Below are 15550 nucleotides of genomic sequence, written 5' to 3' on the forward strand. Positions count from 1 at the left end.
ATTATAGTCCATTAGTTTGTATCTCAATAGTACTAGTTGAATGACTGCTATCACTTAAGAAGTCTTACTTAATAAAGGTTCACATAGACACTATTTCCTAGTGTTGGTTATTCTGCTGTGTGACTTTCTGTAAGTAATTAAAACTTCGATTTTAGTGTCCTCGTTTGTCAAATGGGATTAATTCTCCTGTCTCTCAGGATGCTGGAAGAATTAAATATAACTGCTCTTTAAACATTATACAAACAGTTTATACAACTCATTTACTTGCTTCATGATCTTACTTTTGCTATATTTAGGGCATCAATATTCTCTACTCTGAAATCATACTGTCTGCAAAGGTTGAGAAGAAAAAAATTCCTATGGGCAAAGGCAGGAGGAAGGGCAAGTAAGCATGCTTGTTGTGATAATGGAAATCAAAATGAGAGAACACTGAAACAGATAAAAGAACTCAGGAAATTCTTTAGGGTCTCTTTATATAACCTTTACTTATTCATTACAGATTCTACCACTATATTGTTCTTTTACTATTCTGTGCAAACTGTGAAAGACTTCATTTTTGTTTAGTAAAGGTATCAATTTCCTCAGACCTTTTCATTCAAAGCTTTGGCTGATCAAATCAATGCCTGAGGAAAAAGTCTGAAGGGAAAATAAACTTCACACCAAAGAGTTCAGATCTGATTTTGTTATCCGAGGGTAGTTCAAAAAGGTTTAGGAAACTTGTTCTATAAATTTCAATTTCGATTCCATGAAGAGTGAGACAGAGAGATACACACACACGCACAAAAGCATACATGCTTATGTGGAAATAAAGCTGTAACTCAGGTAGCATTTCACCTGTTTAGCCCTTTTGCTCACTTCTACCATAGTTATTTGTCCTACTAAATTGTACACATTCAAAGATCTGTTTCCTTATAGGCAAAGATTATGTATTTTGCTTCTGCATCTTTTACGTCTAATGTGCTGGGCATAAAGCAATAAATGCTTATCTGAATTAACTTGCAAAGGGAGATATAAGTGTTATAAAATAGAGTGCTATATCTACAAAAAGGCCAGAAATCAGCTCTAACCAATGTTACTAAATGTTTTAGGCTTCTAGAGAATTTTTAAATAGCTTTGGAAACTTAAAAGGTATCATAAACTTTCCTTCCTCCTTGTCAACTTGGGCTATATTTCATTTTTGCTACTTAGATGTCAAACTATATCATATATTATTTTTCATTAAGCAAATATTCATGGAATGCCTACTCTGTGCTAGGTACGTTGCTTAGCAGAAACACTGTGAGGTGAGACATACCTCCAAAGACTTAGAACATCTAAAGCTTAGGTGGTTCTTCTTAAATTTCAAATCCAGTAAATTTAGAAAAGAATAATAAATAATGTAACAAACAGTTTTATATTCACCTGTGTTTTTATGTTTGATTTTCCTATTAGACTATTAGTTCTTTGAGGGCAGTCATATACTACCTTGCATCTTATGTGCTTAACATAGAACTTGGCACATACTGGGCTCTCAGTAAATGTTTGTTGAAAAAGTGATACAGCAGAAAAACATGGCATAGCTTGAAGTTTTATTTTTATTTAATTAACATCATGTCCTTCTTCCACTTTTCCTTTATAGCCTCTAAAATAACCATGGACATTTACTTGATGTTACAATGTGACATTCCCAGTTAAATTCTGCGAACACCTACTACTTTCTCTTGCTCAAATGCATCTTTTGACGACTCAGACACTTGGACTACTTCTCTGTTTGCACTTGGTTGGCTCTAATATGTCTGTTGGTCTTATTTTCTTGTTTCATTGTACTGATACCTGGGAAGCACTGCAGAAGGGAATGTGTGCTATTTAAGTGATCTCTAGAATAACATGCTTTCCTCCATCAATAGTGAAATTTAGCAGAGTGGTAAAGAGAAAAGAAGACAAGACCATTTCAATTAACTTTTCTAGAACTGACTTCAGGTCCTGCTGAAGGAATCTTTTCACCTTCTTAAAAATACTACCTTTAGGAAAGGGAGAGATAAAGGGAGGGAGGCTGACTGACACCACATGTGAAGTAAGGCCAGCTGCATTTCCTACTGAATGAAAAGGAATTTCCAAATTAATCTGCTGATGCTATGAGCAGGCAGGCAGGAATTTAACACTGAGGCATGAACTTAAAATGAACAAATGGCACTAATTTATTAAACCTCAAGAAAAACCATCATTAATTTTCTGTTTTTAGTGAATTATAAATGAACAGTCATAAAAATACCTACTAAAACAGTTTAAACCAAAACCAAACATCTGTGTTTTCTGTAACAGTTGAGCTGTGAAATAGGTGAAGATTTTTAGAAGTGAAATGCCCAGAGTTTGGAAAGGTATAAACTAACACTATTCTGAAGGTCAGTTTGGCAAAACACAGCAAAAAACCTTCGGGTTTTGAAAACAGCCCAGCAATTTCAGGAATTTATCCACAAAGATTTTACAAAAAGATTCACTGTGCTATTATTTAAAATAGCAAACAATTGCAAACAATCTATATGTCAACACATAGGGGACTGGTTAAAGGTGGATACATCCTTATACTCTGAAGTATTTGAGCATTTGAAAATATTAAGTATTTTTATACTTAAGAGTATTTCTTCGTTAGGATGTATCCACCCTTAATAAATAGGGGAAGAAAGTGGTTATTACATTTTTGGGGAGTTGCAACCTAAATTTAAAGAGAAACAACAGCAACAGCGATCAAAGACACTCTTTGTACAGTGGGGGCGGGGAGGCTGCGACACTGCCCGCTCACCTCAGGGGCTCATCCCAGTAGCTTTACGGCTTCAGGAACACATTTGAAAACCATTGTTCTTCCTGAACATTTATTGTGAAAAAAAAATCACGATTATAAAATGACTGCATTTTTGTAAAAAAATTATACATATTTATATAATAGACAATGAAGAATGGTTAAAAAGATAAGTACAAACAGTGCTTATCTTTGAATGGTGGGTTTTTAGGTAATTTGTATTTTCTTATTGCTTATATGCCTTTTTCCCCTTAGATCTTCTACAATGAGCATGAATTATTTTCATATAAGGAAAATAATATTGGTTATTTTAAAAGTAATATTCTAAAGTTGGATTTTTCTGTATAAGTTTTCCATATATTTTTATTTTAGTTGACAGTTTAAAGTGTTAACAATTCTTCAGCTGCTTGCTCAAGTGGAGAAAGTGTCTTTTGTCTGACAATCAAGAGATATTAAAATCCAGATAAATGGACTCTTGTTGGCAAGTTTCTCTGCACCCTTATTATAGATCTTTTTGCTAAGTTATGGATACCTCACTAAAAGATTTCTGCATCTTATTACATGTTCTTCAATTTCTGGGAAATGTTCATCCCTCCATTCTTCAAATAGCTAAATGATTCTCAGTCTTCAGATCTCAGGAGAGACCTCCAGAGGTCTTCTCTGACTATACTAAGCATTCTCCATCACTGCATTGTTTCTTTTCTAGCACTTAACACAATTTGAATTATATGTTTGTGTACTTACTTTCTCACCAACAAAAATGCATGAAAGCAGAAACTATGCCAATTATTTGCCAGTATATTTCACAATGCCCAGCATAATACCTAGCAATTGTCCATTAAATATTTGACTGAATGATTGACTAAATGTGTGCTAAAATTTGAATTTGGAGACTCATAGAGACTCAAGTGGCTTAAAGATACCTTCCTACACTCTTGCCTACATATATAGTGTTGGCAAGATCCTGTCTTCAATACTGGTTAAATTCCTTGTAACTTCAGTAATGACCCAGAGCCACACTAGCTGCACATTTTATAACAGCTCTATCAACTGATCCTCAGCTCACAAGAGGCACTAGATCTGCTGAGGTTCCTGCTCCGAGACCACTGATCCTTCTGGAAAAGAAACATTCCATAGCACAGAGTCAGTACTTGCCACTTCCACAGCTTCTAGAGCTTCTTGCGCCCCTGCTATTACTTATACCTGAAGCGCGCTAATGAGGTCTAATCCCAATTTACTGGCACGTATTACATGTCATTCCATATGTACTGACGGGACGCCACTGAACTATAAGCCCTTTCTGTCAGGCATTTTTGTAGTATAAACTACTATTTGGGGCACAATTAAATAACATGGGCTCTAACAATGGAAAACCAACAGTCTCAGAAGAGCTCTTGCAACTAAATGGAGAACTTACAAACACCAGAGCAAACAGGGTAAGAAAAATAACCATAGAAGGTACCAAATAAGCATCGAGACATAACATTTTAAATACTTACAAATATTTGGTTTCAAAGCATAAATGGAGCATGTGGGCTTTCCACATTTTTTTCTTGCCAAGTCTCAGGAAAAACTGACCATACTACAGTCATCTAAAACAGCTGTTAGGACTGATCTTCAAATATTTGGTTTCAAAATATAGACCTATTTGCACTTTAAAACTCAGATGCCTGCATATTCCCACTATAGCACTGCACTGAGATAATTCTTTCAAAGGCTGCTGACAAAAACAGATCTTTATTCATGGTGACAATTGCTTCAAATGGACACAGCAAAATGCAGGCCTAAGTTCTAAAGTCAATTGTCTGAGAAGATAATTTGTCTGGCACCAAAATACTTTTCTTTCTTTCTTTGTTTAAGGCAGGAGTTGAATTTCACCAGTTATTTAAGGTTAAAAAGAGAGGGCAAATGTGAACTGTTAAGACTCCAGTGCAAGGAAAAGAGTTTATGTTTACTTCACTTAAAATTGTTGCTTTCCTTAAACTAAGTTTCTTATTTAGCATATTGTTCTGTGGGTACTATCAAATCCGCTTCCCTTTGTTGGAAGGTCCAAGCCATAGAAATGGATCTTAGTCTAGAAATGAGAGTACTTTAAAATACCCTTTCCCACACTCTGGTGTAATTATGCTTGTTTTCCAGGACTGGGTACAAGTATGGCTACCTAGTTGTAGTCCTAGACTTCTAACAGTTATCTAATACTTCAAAGTAACACTCTAGGAGATTGGGGTGATAGGTAGTACAGCATCTTTTACTTTTTAGATACAGCAGACATCAATTCTGACCGATCAATTTCAACTAGCCTGATTTATCTTAACTTTTCATTAAGATGGCAGCCACTAAAAATACCTATACCTTTATGAACAGCATTGTTTCGTTTTCCTTCAAATCTTATCATTTAAATCTTATTCTTGAAAGAGGCATTCTTAAAAAAAAAAAGACACATCATAGTACAACTCAGAAAAGGAACTATATTTGGCATCTTTTAAACAATAGTCCATCTTTAACGTGTTCTTCTGGTAAATGTTATACAAACAGAAAGAGTAAGACTTACAATGGCTAACAAATATATCTTGAGTCACATAACTGATTATTGGGGTAATTGGAAAGTTTTCTATTTCCCAACTTAGCATTTCTCCTTTGCAGGCAGCGATAGGGAAATCCTAGACCAATTAAATTTAGGTAGATAAGAATATCCTCAACCTTACCTCTTTATGCACCTTCCAACTGTCTACTGTCACATTGAAGAGAGCTTTGAGGGCCTCAATGGCACAGTCCGTCTCCTGAGGTGAGAGGGGAGGTCCATTATGGTCTATGGCCGATTCGTACTCATCGGTCCACTTGATGCTAAAGGCACTTTCCAAGATCTGGGTTAGCAGCGGTAGTCCCTGGAGCTCATAGCGCAATTGTGACCTGATATCAGTGTGCAAAAGTGATAGGAGGAAGAGTAAGCGCAAGTCAAAGCATTTAATGTCGTTGATAAACTTTCGGTCCTTGCACTTTCTCAGAAGGTTACAAAGCTTTGCAGCAAGGTTAAGTTCCAGGCTGAGCTGCTGTGCCATCTGACTGTTAAACACAATGTTACACAGACATTTTAATGACTCCACAATAACTGGGAACTCTGACACCTTCTCCAAAGAATCATCCGACTCATTTAGCTTGGCTAGTCGCAGCAGTATCTGCATATTTTCCTTGGTTGTTACAGGAACTAAAATCTTCTTGTCTCTAGAGAGAATGCGGAGAACTTCCAGGCAGGACACTTGACAGGTTGTTGGGATGTCCTTTACAAGGACTTTGAATATGCCTTCACAGAGTTTCTGAAAAACAAGAACAAGTATGTATAAATCATCATTTGGCTTAAATGATTTAAAACAGAATCTTTCTCTACCAGTGAATCTAAGATCAAGATATGGCTAGAAAAGATTTTTTTTTTTTAAATCACAAAATGTCAGAACTGAAAGAGACCTTATATTTGGTGTACTTCTTTCACTTTATAGATATGGAAACTGAGAGCAAGAAAGGTTAAGGTACTTAAAACTGGGCCAGAATGAATTAGTGGGATCTTACATAGCTTTGTACTCAATGGATTTTTAATATCAGACTGTACATAGTATCAGGATGGAAGACAATCAGTTCTGAATCATAGCTGATGGACCTGAAGTGTAGGTTATCTTGTACTTTTTGAAAAATAATTAAAATTATTTCTATCATTGCCAAAGTTAAGAACCACTGATTGTTCTCTCAAAATTCAATGTCCAGCTTTCTTCTCCATAAACTGCAGGCCTGGGTCTCTCAAGCTCACAACTCACGTGTGGAGCAGGCACGTAAAACCATTCCGCTCTGATCATCACCTCGCCCATTGTATTCTATAAAAACAACTATGCCTAACATAAGATTTTACAAAATTTGTATTACCTATCATCAGACTTTAATTCTTTAAAAAGAGGCTATCTGCGGGTCAAGTAAACATGATCTTGGCAGGAACCCCAGGCTATGTGCACCCTCTCAGAACATCTGAGTTGTATAATATGGAAATGTTAACTTCAAAAGTACTACATTCTGTAAATGGAAGTGGGAAGGAAATTAACCTGATAAGCTAAAAATGTTTCATAACAATGTGAACTCTATTTCTGCCATACCTGAAAACTAGAAGGGATTTTCATTTAATGTCTTATCATCATTAAAGCTTTCTTTAAAAACAAATGCACTTTGGAGGTGGGAGCAAGTATAATGTGCCCCATTATTAAAAATAAGTAAAGCAGGGAAAAGTTTCTCCATTTTCAGCTCTTTCATATCCAGACCAAAAAAAAAAAATACATTTTACACACTACTTCTTGTGTGGCATATTCCTGGGGGTGAATTCAGATAATGTTTGCTCCCACATAATTTTATTCAAGAGGGAAATCTACATCCTTATTTAAGTTAAGAAATATGTAATAAATAAGGTATTATAAAATATTATACATGTGAATTTGGAGTTCTATGTATCTAATAAGACACAGACATCTTTACCTCCTTCCTTTCTAAACCAAAAATAACATTATCAATAAAATCCCACTAAAAATCTACAGGCAATATGACTCCTTTCTTCCTCTACCTTTAGACTCAAGAAAGAAAAAGAGAAAAGCATGGATGGAAAGCCAAGGCTATAAACCAAATGGACTATGAAACTCTGGGATACAAGATGGCTACATGAAAGACATTAGAGGTGCCTACAAATTTACAGTTAAAAACTGTGTCTTCTAAAGGCTTGCAGATCAACTAGCAACCAAAGACAAGAGTTCTAGTTTTAAAGCAGTTTTCAATCACAGTTGTTCTTAAACATGCCATTTCTCATTAAAGACTTGCTTCACATAATGACTCTTAGTAGCTTTTTGCTAGTGTCTCCTGAAAAATTTAACACCACTTTTTTGATAATGACCCCTACACCCCCAAGACTTTGTATTAGAACCTAAAAGAAAATCAAAGACATACTCAAAAGATAACAAAAATGATATTTAATAGACATACCATCGCTGTACTCAAAACAATCATTTCTGTTCAGAGAATGTTATAAAGAACAAATTAATAAATCGTGTACATTTGAGTGAATCAGAAGTTTTGTTTTGCATCTGTATACCAGGCAAGAGGACTGGAGAGGTAGGATTCTTTACGATTCCTCCATCTGCTGAGTATGTGCATTGCTTCTGTTTCAAAGGTGCTTTTATATTTCACTTTTATTTTGCTCTAACAGTATTTTTCTGTGCTGCAATTATTTCCTCAGTTGATTTTATTCTTCCTAATACATGTCCTGCTCACTTCAAACACTTTCCATAGCTCTCTGTTGCTCACAGAACACAGCTAAAATAAGCCCAGTGTCCCCTTTCCCACTGACGCCTCTCGCCCCCGCCCCTCTTTCTCAAGTACTACAAACTGATTTCTGGTCCTCTGACCGTATGTCCTGGGCTTTCCCTTGCTTTTCCTTCAGCACGGCATGCCCTGTCTACTCTCTCCTTTGCTCTCTTTCTATTTGTGTCTTCAACAAGCACTTAGTTTTTGCCTTTTTATAGAGTAAGCTGTCGTGGCATCTTACTCCTTTCCCAGGGTCCTTGAGAACAGAGGCTGTTTCATCTGTTTCGCAGTGGCTGGCCTAGGTGTGCTGTAACTATTTTTAAAGCGCAAGATAACCACAAACTCCCAAAGATTACCTGCCTTAAAGTCTATCGGCTGACTCTCTAGGGCCTTCCAAAGAATGACTCCTTTGCATTCCTCCTCCACCAGCCACCAATCACTATCAAGTCTTCTTTTCCTCTTTTTGCAAGTACAATAAACTATAGTTACATTTTAGGTACAAACTTTTAAATTACTTTCAAAGTATTTATTTATACAAACTCGTTTTCATTGCTTACTGATGTATTTTTTAATCTGAAAATTATTTTCCTATTTTAGATAATCACTGAACATATATTTTTTTCCATTAAAATTAATGGAAACATTTCCTGATTCAATAAATTTTCATGTAGGTCGGGCTTTCAGGAATGAACTAAAGTCATAAACATTAGTTATGTTTACAAAGTATAATTATTAAGAATTAAAGAGGATGAGAAAAAGCCCTTTTAAAAATGTTCATTAGCTTAGCAAAAGATGACTATTTGCATAAAGTTAGACTGCAGGGCCCTGCAGCAGAGACTCAAGAGTAACATTCCAAATAGCTCCCCCAATGTTAATACCAAGTATTGCCATGAAATTTTTAGTAGTTTGCTCTTAAGTTGAAACCCTACAGTATTATTAGAGCAGTGGTTCTCAAACTTCAGCATGTTATCATAATCATCTAAAGGGAATGTTAAAACAGTGTTGCACCTCACTCCCAGAGTTTCTGACTCTGCTGGTCTTGAGTGAGGCTCCAGAAACTGGGACTTTAATACGTTCCAGCTGATGTCGCTGCTGCCAGTTCGGGTGCCACACTCGGAGAACCACTGAACTATGGTTGACAATGGACTGACATAACTTGGATGGCAGAGGGCAGGAGTTAACTGAAAGTAATCGACCAGAAAAGTATAGGAAAGTAGGCAGAGTTCAAAGTCATTAGCACAAATAACTTCTCTGACTGTCCTGAAGATGTATAGGGGTTGTAGAAATAGGAAAGGGTTGTCATTTTCCGGTCACACAACTTTTCTTAACTTAAATGTTAAAAATTATTCCAGGTGTGAAGCACATTATTTGTTTACGGTTAGTGGTCCTAGGCTTAAAACTTGTTCAATTTACCATGGTTCTAGAACCAGAATAGTATTGTAATTAAGAACAGGGGTTCTGGATTAAAAATGCTTGTGTTCAAACCTTGGCCCTTCTACTATCTTCTAACAGTGTGACTTTGGTCAAGTTATTTAGCCTCATTTACTGTTAAGAGTTAAATGACATCATACATGTATTGCACTTAGAACAGTGCCTAGCATGTGATAAGTCTTCAGGTTTCTTTATATTACTATAAGAGAAAAATCTCAAAGTTCTCAGCTTAGCATTTAGGAACCTCTAATCTGCTTTTTGAGTCTTCTATTTTATACTATTTCCCTATCAAACCCTCCTCTAGCTTATTTCTGTCCAAATTATCTCACATTGAGCTCTTCTGCTTTCTTACCACCTTCCCTCTACATGTATCAGTTCTTGTCCCTCTCTGACCATTGAAGTTTTAACCATTCTCCAAAGCTAAGTTTGAAATTCACTTTTGATATACAGCTTTCCCTAACCACTTCAGCCCCCAGCATCTTCCTTTCTAAGTAATACCCAAAACCACAATTTGTAGCAATTATCTGGTGCTCAGCAGATTCTGCCTGTTAGTTTTCTTTTTATTGGTTTTCCTCAACAACTAACAGCTCTATGAAGGCAGAAAGGATATCTTTTTTTCTGTAAGAGCAGAAAATGTACAGCAGTGGCTTTTGAATCATGAAGACCTGGGTTTAATACTGGCTTTGTCACTGTGTGATTTGGACATGTTATTTCACTTCTCTGAACTCACTTTCCATTTGTAAAATGGAAATAATATCACCTGTATCTCATGGGGCTATTGTGAAATGGACTCTGGGACATAATAAGTACTCTTTAAATGGTAACTATTATTACGTTCAACTTCTTCATAATCCTTATAGTCCTTAGCAGAGCAACTAGCATCAGTAAGCACCCGAAATACAAGTTGACTGGATTAAGAAGTTTCCTAAAGCTAAAGCATTAGCAGAGGTCTGTTAATGTCTTGCTTCTTCTCGATTCTAAGAAGGAAAGAGAGAATTAGTAAGGCCATTCTTGTGAATGTGTTGGTAGGACAGTTTGCCCCACTGGGTAAAAAAGTCTTTTCATATGAGCAGCAGAAGTTATGTGTCTTCATATACAGTTCTTCTTTGGAAGCGTTTAAATTACTTAAATATATTTTTTATTTAAAATGTAAAATTCATCAAAGAAAATATAAAAACATTCATAATTATACTAACTAGTATATTTTATATGCAGTAGACAGAAGGATTTATCCTTAATCTACTTGATTACAAGTAACATGCATTTTTAACATACAATTACAATCAACATGTGTATACAGTTTTGTTCTGACTTCTTGGTTTTTAATTTAATTGCAAGTATTTTTCCACATTGCTACAGAGTACGTATAAACATAATTTAGATGCAGTATTAAATATAGCTTCTGTTCTCAATAAGTCAGTCTCTAGCACAAAATACAGCAGTCCAGAAAGAGTAGTGGACTTAGCATCAGAAGGGATGCCTTCATAATTCAAACAGTTATATTAAAATTGTTAATGTGTTTTACATTTTACAAAAAACTTTCATATATGTTCCTCAACCTAAGAAATGATTGTTGAACACTTACTATATAACTCCTTAAATGATTGCCTAAAGACACTTTACTAAGAAGTAGAAGGCCAGGATTCAATCCGCATCACTTGACTCCAGTGTGATTTTTACTGCAAGCCAATGATTGTAAACATAGCTGTCTTTCATTTATTAATTGTGATCTTGAGCATGTCACTTTATTGGGCCACTTTCTTCATCTATACCATGCATTAAGATTCTCTGAGGCTATCTTCTGGCTCCAGAATAGCAGGCTTTTCACTATAAGTCTGTAAAACTAGGATCAGCGTTGGCTTTAGCTATGAAATAAGCAAAACATGCTATGAAGTGTATGTGAACATTTGAAGGATCTATCATGATTGACATACCGTCTTAAAAGGTGATTTCTAAAAATATTAGAAAATGAAAAGTCAAGTTTTACACATAAAGAAAAATGTCTTTGCTTAAAATACAGACATTTATAGTTGGTCCACTATACTATGGCAACCCAAAAGAGGTTGTTAGAAAACACTTTTGAGACAAGGGCTACTCAAAAGTGTCTGCCTACTGGTGCCAGCTTACAAACTGTTTATTACTAGACCATGTTGAGATAGGTACAGAAAATGTAGAGAATGCATTTAGAAACTGTTACAGTAATCTGACTTTGCTGTGACACCTAAGGACTTCTAAAGATTCATTTTTTATTGTATTTTACAAAAGTACTAGTCTACCACAAATTAGGGAAAAATTAACAAACCAGCCAACAAACAAAACCCTTGGTCTTTCATCACAAGGAATTGTGATGGGCTAGGACAATGCTCAGATAATAACGCCTGACTTGACAACTTGTAAAGGAACTGAACCAGTGAATAAACTTACAGAGCATAGCTACCCACCGCCTGGTTGATCACCTCAGAACTGGTACTTGAAAAGGTAGTAAACACCTGCATTCCTTAAATCATTACTTTCTTGGGGTTCTTTTGTTGCAACAGCTTAGCTATAAATTCAAATAGAATGCACCTTTGAAAGATGAGTCCTCTCATTGCCCCATACAGAACCTCTTGTACCGTCACTCCATAAGTACAGAAGTAATATTTCACCTCAGTGACTAAGCATCTACTCTCTATATCTAAAAACAAGAATTAGATCAACTTGGCCTGGTTATGCCGTAGCTGGTTTGTATTTTTGTCTGTCATCTATTCGTCTATTCAACAAGAACTCACCAAGTGTCTATTCAATAAATCCAAGGCAACGTCCTTGGTACAGTAGAGACAATAGCAAACCTCTAAGGAACTTACAATTGAGTGGTGGAAAATTACAAAAAAACCAAGCCACACTAAGTGCCCTGGTAGGTCCAAGCCACAATTTCTCAGCTGTGGCACTACTGACATATTGGACTGGATAATTCTTTGAGGATGGTCTGTGTGTTCTAGGATATTTAGTAGCATCCCTAGTCTCCACCCACTAGATGCCAAGACAGCCTCCCACCACCACCACCCAACATGGCAATCAAAAATGTCTCCTCGGAAGCAAAATCACCGCCCAATGATTAACACATAAAAACTATGACAGCACAAATCTAAGGCACCTAATCCAATCTTATGGGAGAAAAATGAACTAATTCAGGGAAAACTTCCTAAGGAAGTTGCATCTAAGATGACACCTGAGACATGTATGTTCAATTCCTAATCAGCCATTTAACAAATATTTGAGTATCTACTATATTCAAGGCATTGTGTTTGTAACAGATGTACAGTGGTGAACAAAACATAGTTCTGTTATGTTATGGGGATCATGGTCTAATGGGAAGATAGAAAATAAATGAAGAAATACATAATTAAAATGTTATTAAATGTTATAAGGGAAATGAACAGGATGCCATCACAGAAAACTGGGCAAAGGATCAACTTTAGATAAAGTGATTATTTAAGCCAAGATCTCATGATAAATTGCTAAATGTGCAAAGAGTGTAAGAATTACAGGAGGAATCTTGTGTGTTTCTGGTCCTGAAAGTCACTGTGGGTGATGTTAGTGGCAGAGTGCTGTGAGATGTAACTCAAGAGTGAGCCAACACCAGATCATGTGGAGTTTTACAGGCCATGATAAGATTAGATTTTAAATGCTGTGAAAAGTCACTAGAGGAGTTTAAGCAACCGAGAAATAAATTCCAATTAAAATTTTAAGAAAATCACACTGGTCACTGTGTGGAAATGGTTGGAAAGGAACAAAAGGAGCTTTAATTACAGTGGAAGAGGTGGGGAGGGAGAGAAGCGGATGGGTTTGATATGTACTTTTGAGGAAAAACTGACAGTACTTGCTGTTTATGGCAGACTGGGAAGTTTCTGGCTTATATAGTGCCATTTATTAGAAGGGGATGACTGGAGGAAGAACAGGTTTTGGGGAGAACCCTGTATGGACACATTTAGTTTGCCTACAGAGATGTCAAGTATGAAGTTGAACTTATGTGGCTGGAGTCTTAAGTAGCAATCAGGGCTTCACCTTTTATATGGGTAAAAGCACTCTTTGAGCTACAGGAATGGTAAGGTCACTAGAGAAAAATATCTAGAAAAAAGAAGAGCTAAGCTAGGGCCTTGAAAAATACCAACACTTAGAGTCTGCAAGGAAGAGAAGCTGATAAATGAGATTGAGAGGTATTACCTGGAGAGGTAAGAGGAAATTTAGGAGAAAGGTGATCTAGAAGACAAGACAAGGAAGTATTTTATGGAGGGAGAGTCAACTGTGTCAAATGCTGATGAAAAATCAAGTGGCAATGCGAGATCACCAAGGACCCTGATAGAAGCAGTTTCTGCAAAGTATTTGGGAGATGAGAAAGTGTAGAGGGAAGTACATACCTCTCAAGACGTGTGGCTATAAGGGAAGCAGAGAAATAGGATGGTAATAAGCAGGAATATAAAGTCAAAAGAGGTTGTTTTTCTTGTTTCTCTCTTTTTTTAAGAGAAGATATACTAGTCCATGTCTATATGATGAAGGGAATGAAGTTTGAAATTAATCCAGAGGGAAATGGGAAACTCACTGCAAGGTTTTACGCAAGGGAATAACATTAGGTTTGTGCTTTATAAATATCCCTTTGATGGTAATATGGAGAATGGACAAGAAAGGGGACAGAACCAGAAACAGTCAAGGTGAGAAATGACAGAGGTCTGAAATATGCACATAAGTAGAAAGCTAAGACATTTCAAGGAAGTAGAACTGACTGATTGGTAGAATGACTGGATATCAAGGTGGAGAAGAAACAGGAGGCAAGGAGCCTCTCAGGTTTCTAACTTGGACAACTTGGTTAATGGTGGTATCATTCATTCATTAGGGGACTCACTTCCTAAAGCTGTAGGCAAAAAGAAAATGGTATTGCCTAGTAGACATTTCTCCTTAACTGTCCTGCAGTGGGCATCTCAAATAAATGCGTCCAACCTCATTAACTAAGAAGGGGTCAGATACCCTGTAACTCAACTTTTCCTAAACTCATACTCAACTACTTACTGTCACGATATATTTGATCCAGCCCAGAAACCTACTTTCTACTACTTGTGGTGAACCTATGTTCCTTTCCTCATGTTACTTCCTGAACTTAGGATGCCTTCTTAAACCCTGATCTTCCCAAATCATTTCTATCTTCAAGGTTAATGCCATCTTATTTGTCATGTCCTAGCAGGAAGTAGCCTTTTCCACCTCTAAATCCAGAGTACTTCATCTCTACTAGTTTTATGGTACTTAATACCTCTGATCTTGAATTAGATTTATGGAGACTTTTTATCTCCCTCATCTTTTGTGGGAGGGAACAGAACTTACCTATTTCTTTTTCTTTTGTAAGTACAAAGATGCTGTCAAACATGCTGAGTAAACACTTACACAAATACACACTGAGTGTGCTATACATTATTATGTACAAATATTCAACAGGTCACTAAAGCTCTGGGTTTAATTCTCAGATGCCACTTATTAGTTGTATGATTTTGAATAAATTGGTCACTTTCTTTAATTTCCTTGTCTGGAAGATGGGCATGATAATACCTACTTCAAAGGGTTGTTAGGAGAATTAAATGAGATAATGTGTATGTGCTACCCTAGAAAAAAATAAATACTCAATGAATGTTATTTAACATTATAACTACAATGCATGTGCCATATATAGTATTACCATACACTTTAGTAAAAGGCTACAGGGTATAATAAAGAATATGAGTTGCAGTTAGGCAGATTTTACTTTGCTATTTTTTACCTGTAAGATCTGGAAAAATTATTTGGTTTTTCTGAGCTTTAGATAACTTATGTGTAAAATGGAGATAACATCCTCTGTACCACAGTGTTGTTTTATTAAATGAGGTGATCATACACAGTATGAGCTAAAATTGTACAGTTCCAAGAATATGACTTATAATAAAAGACATCTGCCAACAGCAGTATCTTCAAGGAGCCTTGTTTTCCTGAATGAAATAATAAACCAACATGTGG

The 15550-nt window shown here is 36.1% G+C and overlaps 1 protein-coding gene across 7 annotated transcripts in view; it reads right to left on the minus strand.

Annotated features, from left to right (window-relative positions):
- Positions 1-15550, minus strand: part of RIC8B (RIC8 guanine nucleotide exchange factor B) — a 94659-nt gene that overhangs the window by 50471 nt on the left and 28638 nt on the right. For all 7 annotated transcript variants that reach the window (XR_008991919.1, XR_008991917.1, XR_008991918.1 and 4 more), the window contains exon 3: positions 5482-6090. Coding sequence is in view for 3 of the 7 variants with exons in the window: in XM_057486439.1 (XP_057342422.1) it covers positions 5482-6090 (609 nt within the window). In the remaining 4 variants the exon portion in view is untranslated. The remainder of the gene's footprint in view (positions 1-5481; positions 6091-15550) is intronic.

The sequence above is a fragment of the Manis pentadactyla genome, chromosome 10, assembly GCF_030020395.1.
Source record: "Manis pentadactyla isolate mManPen7 chromosome 10, mManPen7.hap1, whole genome shotgun sequence".
NCBI lineage: Eukaryota > Metazoa > Chordata > Mammalia > Pholidota > Manidae > Manis > Manis pentadactyla.